We start from the raw sequence: 8,442 nt of genomic DNA on the forward strand, positions 1-8,442 counted from the left end.
TTTATGTTTTCAACAGCCTTCAAATGTACAGTATATTATGTTAAAATCACCATATAGTTGTGTTTCATTAATTTTCATCTTGACCTGATGGTGAAATATGGACTTGGCAGGAAAAGGGATACTGTACGATAGACCTGATCATGATTATTGATAATAGACACATTCTAAAGGTTTTATTTCTTATATACTAAATGCCATATTACATGTATTAGAAATCTAGTCATAATTCTAAAAACCCGCAGCCCGCACTTTAGCAGATACCTCCATCAACAAGTCTGACACGATACAACACTGAATATTGTCAACCAGAAAATACTAACACTCCTGCATGAAACTTTAATCCCACTTTCTCTTTTGTCTCAGCTAAATGAAACTTTCTCAATTGACACTTCTCTGAGCTACAAAATAGTCTTGAAGAAAAGTGTTGATTTTGCACATGCAAGTGCAATTCAATCAACACGGTACATTTTGTGCCATTGAATAACGCACCCAGTGTTTCTGAAATAATTCACTGTATTTTGGCACTTAATTTCCCGGACGGCATCATACACGGCAACGGGTTAGCATGGAGGGGACGGTGATATCTCTCTGCCTTCAAAATATTCTTTACCTTGCTGAAGAAATACGATGTTCAACGTAATAAAACGCCCAGAGTCAGTCCGGTTGATGTTGAGGACTTTCCTCGAGATATAGATCCGACACTCGAAAAATATGCCAGTGAGTTTTGTCTGAGTTGTATTTCCCAAATCAAAGTACACAAATAGCTGAAAGAAAACTTTGATGATGTGCTATAGCTATAGTGCGGTGTCAAGCTTGTTGTGCATGAGTGGCATGCTGAAACGACTGTCATGATTGTAGACTAGACAGTGTATGGGAAACGTTCGCCGCGCGCGCTGTATAATCACAGGCGACCCAAGTATTACTGAGTTTTTCACACTGTTTTCTCTATCATTTTCTCTTCTTTCTTCATGTTCTGAATGATCGGAATAAATAAAATAAATGGTTTATATAACCTAACCTAGCCTCTGTGACTCTTTATTTATTTTACACTCCATTACAAGGACATATATCTCTCATACACACATGCTGTAATTAATTAGTCAACACAACTAATTATGCTAATCCGTAGACTTATCAGAGGTTGGTCAACATCGGAAAGATAGTGATGTTAATGAAAAAGGAGTAACCATTCCTATCTTTCGCGATGTTGACCAACCCGTAAAATCCCTGATAAGTCCACGGATTAGCATAATTAGTTGTGTTGACTAATTAATTACAGCATGTGTGTATGTCTCTCATACTATGAGAGATATACGTCCTTGTAATGGAGTGTAAAATAAATAAAGAGTCACAGAGGCTAGGTTAGGTTATATAAACCATTTATTTTATTTATTCCGATCATTCAGAGCATGAAGAAAGAAGAGAAAATGATAGAGAAAACAGTGTGAAAAACTCAGTAATACTTGGGTCGCCTGTGGTATAATCTAACATCAAAGACTCAATTTGTTGCAAATGTTTACTTTTCTAATTATAAGCAACATGTAGACTTGTCGAGCTCTGAAAGGCAAAACGGACACTCGATCAAATTCCACTGTATTTGTCTCAAATTATGACCGGGTAATGGCACGTAATTGACAGAAATGCAATCTGATAATCGAACGCCTTTGAGAAAGCGATAAACGTGGATGTTTCAATCGCAAGTTTGTCCCAGTGAAGGCTACATGAAAACTATATACAAATAACATGACAAAGGCAAGCTATTTTACAGTTTCATATGAAACTTTATCTTTAGTCATCGTTCAGGTCGAAGTATCGCCGTAATCATTGACAGTTTTGATTCCCAGTGTCCTGCCATTTCCCACAGACCAGGCCCATACTAGACTTGGTTCAAGTCGGTGAATTTTTAAAAAATAAAAACATTTATAATAGTTTATCTTGTGTCTCTCCTATTTCGTACAAACCTGTTCGGAATTTGGTAGCCCAGGCCAGGTTTTCCAAGCGATTGAATGCGTTACCTTTGAGTCTGCGCAGTATAGTGAGTTCGTTTCTGCCGGATTTACCGGCAGAAACTAACTCCTTTCAATAGCGTTCACCCGACTCATCGCCTCCACTCCACTCACGCGCACGTTTCACATGAAAGGAAAGTACAAATCATTGCGTTCACTCAAACATTCACAAATCACAGACTTGAACCAAGTCTAGGCCCATACCTGTTACCATATAAATCAACTCGACAAGGACGACAAAAACTTTCTTGTATGATTATGGTAAAAGTATCAGTGATAGGCAGACAATATCGTGAATTTCCGAGGGGAAGGAGTAGCGGCATGATTGTCGTTCCCGAGGCGCCATTATGGTTTGTCAAACTCAAATTTCTCGCGTAGAACACGCGTCCTTACCTTCAATAAGGACTGACCAAGTGATGTATTTAATAAAAAGAAATTATTGCAAGCTACCGAAAGCCTAATGTATTATTTCCGTAATTTACAATTCAGGTTTTTTTAAATAGTCTGTTATCGTGTTTTGTTGGTTGTTTTGTTGTCTGCACGGGAATACTATAAGATGAAACATTAAGTATGCTTACAGATTAGGTGACGTCATCATTGGTCTGAAGACTGCGGCAGCACCAATCGTTGGGGATAGACTCGACTGTGCCCTCCCCCCCCCCCCCTACGAGAGTCGTTTGTGAATAACACTGGATTAATATCGTTGCGGTCATTTGTAAAACGCTACCGCAACTCTTAAGTCAGAGCACAGTCCTTCTCATGTATTCTTTGTTTTTACCACAAGCAATTCTTATGTTTTTTCCCAGCACTTATGATATAAGCATGCACTACATAGGTCTACTTTACACCTCAGTACACTCAATGTTTTCCTTCCCTTTTCTGACCCAAGAAATCATATTTCAGGATTTCTGTTGCAATATCTCAATGGCATAGGCACTATCTAAAGGGGACTTTTTGACTTCTGTAAATTGTGAAAATTTTAAAACACAAGACAGGAGTCAATAAACTAGTGTTAAAATCAATATATTATTCTCTCAATATAAATATATTAGGAAGATGTACAAGTTGACAATGAAAAATTGAGGAACAACAAATATAATGAAATACAAGGGAGGGGGTCACTAAAAAAATTGAAAACTTCAGGGGGCGTTACTCAAAATGTGGAGAGGAAGAAGGGGGGCGGGGTTACTCAATTTTTTTTGGCGAAATAAATTGAAACACATCTCAGATTGCACCATTGCACACATCCATTTCTCAAAATTTTCAATGCGAGAGGGGGGCACCCCTCTCGTGCTCTCCCCCTTGGGTCTTCTAAAAGTTTTACTGGTAAAGACAAATTTAAACCTATACCTATTGCACTACACTGCACCGTGCGCACATCAATTTCTCAAAATTTTCACAAGATCTAGGACAAAACTGAACTGTTGTGAATTCATCCTTTATTATCACAGAAACATGTTTTCATTTACCTCAGTTCAATGACCATTTTGACAGTTAAACATACCATATTCACTGATGCTTTCCATTAGAAGCTGGCAGCTGGAGAAATGACACAAGAAGGTCACAGATTTTCCGTTCCTGTATATTTATTTATCTTCAGTCTCTGGCAAACAGAACTGTTTTTCACAAATTGTATTGTCATTGTTTGGTTGTTGAATATTGTGACACAAACACTGATCATGCATAAAATGTAAAAAAATATTGCAGTGTTCAATGTCATTTTCAAACAGTTTTACCGAGTGCAAAATAACCTGAAACTCCTCTCAGATTGCACCATTAACACATCAATTTCCCAAAATTTCCAATACAAGAGTGGGAACCCCTCTCTTTCGTGCTTTGTCGTGCTTTTTTGCTCTCCCCTTGGGTTGTTCTAACAGTTTCACTTAGTAAAAAAAATTAAAAAAAACACCTCTCAGATTGCACCAGACTGCACCGTTGCACACATCAATATCTTAAAAATTTCCATGCAAGATAGGGGAAAGCCCCTGTGACACTTCCCCCTAAGCCTCTCGCGTGTTCTCCCCCTGTACTTTCAAATTCTGCCCGGTTAGATATCCTAGTGAAAACCCTGTCATAATACCCATCCAAATTAAACAATATACTATATGGTTAGATACTGCATGTGCTTTTATATCTTATTTTGTTGTGACTTGCAATTTCATTTTGATGGGTTCACCTTTTTTGAACCATCATGAGATAACTGATGATAGTCTAGCAGAGTACATCAGGATTTCAAAGGTCTTTACTGTTGCTGTATTTTGTAAATTTTACAAATACATGTATTTGTATTTAACTTTTCTAAGTGGGGGGATCAGTCAAAATTTCAGAGTTAGAGAGGGGAGTTACTCAAATTGATCATGGTTGACGGGGGGGGGGGGGTCACTCGAAATTTCTGAGTTTCAGGCCGTAAATAATGACGGCTCCCTTATATACAACGTATCACAAACTTGATGACAAATAAAAAAAAAATTTGCATTGCTACTCCATTTGAAAAAAATTGATGCAGAAAAAAAAATTGCTGTCACTGTGACAGGAAAAAAACTGCTCCCATACCCATTTCCTCCATACCCCCCCCCCCCCAAAAAAAAAAAAAATCAAATGGTTCTCCCCTTAGTAGGTTCGTTTTGAATGTTTTCATCATCTTCATCAAACTTAGCCGTAAAACAGTGACAGTGTCATTTTCACACATTTAGTGAACACTTACATCTTTTGCAATCAACTTGTCCTCCATTAGTAATCTTAATGCAGTAAAAGTTCCTCCTATTCTTACAGGGGGCAGGGGTCAGTCCCCTGGGGTGGAGGTGGGATCCCACACGTTGTCGAGTGGGACAGCTGTGGTGTCAATTAATCCGCTAGATACGGACGGCCGATTAACACGTTGGCAGTGTTAGCGGAGAAATTTAAGTGGTGTGTACACGGGTTGGGGAAGAGATAAGAACTCAGGTCATAAAGAAAGCAGTCGGACGGTTTAGAGTCGAATGATCTTTATTTGAAACATCGCAGTCAAGTTAATGAAATAAATAAAATAAAAATCAGACTCTCACATCATCGCTCGTGTACTTTAATTTTAATCTTGTCAGCCGGGCAACACAGTGACAGTAAGTGAAAGCATTTCAAGCTTAAATTATCCAGCAAAATAATTAATTTTCTTATTAGATAACCTAAACAAAGGTCATCAAACTGATAAAAATGAGACAAATGACATTGACAATGAGACATGGATGTACAAAAATAGAAGCTTCTCTTTTTGTACATCCATTGTTACTCGTACACCATATCCTGTTTTTTTATCATCATGAATGGTCAAAGAAGATTTAGCATGAATAAATTATAAAATGAAACAATGGCGTGAAACAAATAAATACGAGACAAAAGGTACCTCATACTCTATTTCCTGTCTTTTTTATCATTCTGAATGGTACACGAAGGTTAATTATTAATAAATTACAGATCAATTAACAATTGTTGTTCAAATTTCAGGTTTAGACACGATCGCTTACCATTGTTCTGTAAAGATCAAGGGTGACACTGGATCAGAGACCGCCAGTAACTTGGAACCCAGATGCGATGTCACCCACACACCTATCGTCTTTTGTAAATCGGTTCCAGGGAAAACCAGTTTTGTTGTATTTTATTTTTGACGCGGTCTGTGATTTTGTCACGCTTTATAACTTCACTTGGTCGAACTGTGCAATTCTGAATATCTCGTAAACTTTGTGAAAACGTTGTGCAAAAATGTCTAGCTATGTTCCCGATCTTAGCATGGACGTATTGTTTTACGTCCATGATCTGAGCTTACCAGTGAATAGTGTATTAACTGTCTCGGGGCCTACGTTCGAGGTTGAAACAAGAACTTAATAACACTTGATGAGACCATCGTATTAGCGTATAACTACGGTCCGGAGAGACTGTGGCGTAACTGGCGGTGTTTTCGGGAAGACAAAATAGTACGTGAACAAGTCATGTGAAATTGTAGTTAAGTGGTAAGTAAAGGAAGATGGGGCTGTTAATAGAAAATGTGCTTCCTCAGAAAATATAACAGATACAAAATGCAGAATAAAGAAAGTACATCTCTTTTCCTCGAGCATTCTGCAAAACTAACGACAGTTCGATCTTCTCGTTCGAGGTCGAACTAAAACTGTTGTAAGTGTGTTTGCCATGCGTCTATTTTACATGGAAGCATCTACGTTGCCCAAGGCAGTCATTATTAAATTTCACGGTAACCACTGCAAAAAATAGACATTATTATAGTGAAAAAGAAATAATTACACATATCGTGGGTAAATATATTCTGCCTTACGTTTGCAAGGAGAAGCGGTATGCCCCTTGGAATCCATCATGTCCTTCCCCTACACGAAAGATTGCAAGTGCAAAAAGCTCAAGGAGCCAGACCCCTTCCCTGCACACACTGTCACTTCGTTATACAGGTGTCTTCTTGCCGAGCAGACAGAGAATGAAGCGGCCATATACGTGTCAAAGACGGCAGGCTACCACGAGCTGTGGGAGACGTACCAATACATCAGAGATGTCAAAGGTCAAACACCAATGGTCATCGATTCCGATGATAATCTACTTTATGACCCGGCGACCACCATGAAGAAGTTCTGTGATTTTGCAGGGTTTGAGTTCAAAGAAAGCATGCTACACTGGAAACCCGGTCCCGTAGAAGGCTGGTCCTGGCCATTCGCAGGTGACTGGTACAGCTCGGTGATGAATAGCTCTGGCTTTGTTACACACGAAGTGCATGATAAGGCCTCTCAGGTAGATGTCGGTTCGTACCCAGAACTTATTCAAAAAACTATACGAGATTCTGAACTCTACTATGAGAAACTGTACAACTTGAGAACAAAACCATCGAGTTAGTAGTAGAGTATTACCAGGGAAGCGGAGTCTTATGTCAGCAACTATTAAAGACTCCCATTTGGTATATGTTTTGAATTCGGAAACTACTGGTCAGATTACCATAGTATTTTCACTGAAGTTTAAGCTATTATTATTCGCGTTATCATTTCTATATAATACTTACATTATTATAATAGACTTTATTTCGAATTCATTGTCAATATAACAGTGAAAGAAAATCTCGTGATAAATATATACAGTTTGGTTAAGTTAAACAAAAAGAAGCTTATTCCATAACTTTATCGTTTCAGAGTTTAAATATAGTGAGTCGTACACACATTGCAGAATATCATTACTGCTTCTCAGAAGTTTTTGCTTTAAACCATAAATTTGCCTTCTTAGCAAGGCATCAAAGTTATTGATTCTGTTAGATATAAACTTAGAGCTTGCACTACTACGTTTATCATAACCCAATAAAAGACGAGCAGCATTATTATAAGCAACTTTCAATTTCTTCATAATATTACAACAGAATATTTCATCCAAATTGGACCGCCATACAATTGATAACAATATGTTTTGAAAAGCTCTCTTGACTTCAAAAGTACATCGAGAAAATTTTCTCAAGTATATTAGTATATAAGTATATTAGCTGATATATTAAAGCATCTCATCTGTCGCTCGATATCGTCATCATCACGAAAGTGATCGTTCAGAACAAAACCCAAATGTGTCTTCTTTGTGACAAATACTAATTTAACTCCATTGAGATACACAGAAGGAATACGGCGAATCATAGAAGAATCGCATCTTACACACATACATTTGGCCTTTGTGTTATTTAATAAAATATCGTGAATATCACCATAGTCACTACAAATATTGACCAACTTCTGAGTCCCCTTGACAGAAGGACTAATCAGACAAACATCATCAGCATACATTAAATGATTGACGAAAAGTCCTCCGATGATACAAGCTGTTTTGGAATTAGACAGCGTAAGGCTCAAATGATTAATATAGATATGAAAAAGGCTTTGGTGACAAGATCCCACCTTGCTTTACACCATTGGAGACAGTAAAACCACTGGAGGTACATGCACCCCAGCGAATAAAAATCTGTTGAGGAGTCGATACCATCTCAGAAGAAATCTGACAAAATAAACTGGTACTTTGCAAACAATCAACTTTTTGAATAAAACTCAATGGTTGACTCCGTCAAATGCCTTGGAGGCGTCCATTAAAGTGACTATGACATTACTATTATGCTTTCTACAGTAATTGATTACAAAGACACAGATGTCGGTCGAGTGACCAGATTTGAAACCAAACTGGCAATGCGACGTTTCAAGAAAACATTCAATATTTCTAAGTAACATTCATTCCATGAGCTTAAAACAACTGTTGAAACTGCAATCGGACGATAGTTACTTTTGTCATTGATATTGTTGTTTTTAGCTACTATAGACTATAGTCTATAGAAGCTATTGGGATGGGTATCCGTCCGGCGTCCGTCGTCAGTCTGTATGTATGTATGTATGTATGTATGTATGTATGTATGTATGTATGTATGTATGTATGTATATGTATGTAT

The 8,442-nt window shown here is 37.8% G+C and overlaps 1 protein-coding gene across 1 annotated transcript; it reads left to right on the plus strand.

Annotated features, from left to right (window-relative positions):
- Window positions 1–6,344: 6,344 nt before the first annotated feature.
- Window positions 6,345–6,869, plus strand: LOC139126925 (uncharacterized). Its single transcript, XM_070692844.1, has one exon. The coding sequence runs from the start codon at window positions 6,345–6,347 to the stop codon at window positions 6,867–6,869; it is 525 nt and encodes a 174-aa protein (XP_070548945.1).
- The last annotated feature ends 1,573 nt before the right edge of the window (window positions 6,870–8,442 follow it).

Source organism: Ptychodera flava, unplaced genomic scaffold (assembly GCF_041260155.1).
Source record: "Ptychodera flava strain L36383 unplaced genomic scaffold, AS_Pfla_20210202 Scaffold_164__1_contigs__length_53018_pilon, whole genome shotgun sequence".
Classification (NCBI taxonomy): Eukaryota; Metazoa; Hemichordata; class Enteropneusta; family Ptychoderidae; genus Ptychodera; species Ptychodera flava.

What these genes read in the sequence shown, in the direction of transcription:
- LOC139126925 (XM_070692844.1), top strand. Translation starts at nt 6,345, where the DNA reads ATGTCCTTCCCCTACACGAAAGATTGCAAGTGCAAAAAGCTCAAGGAG.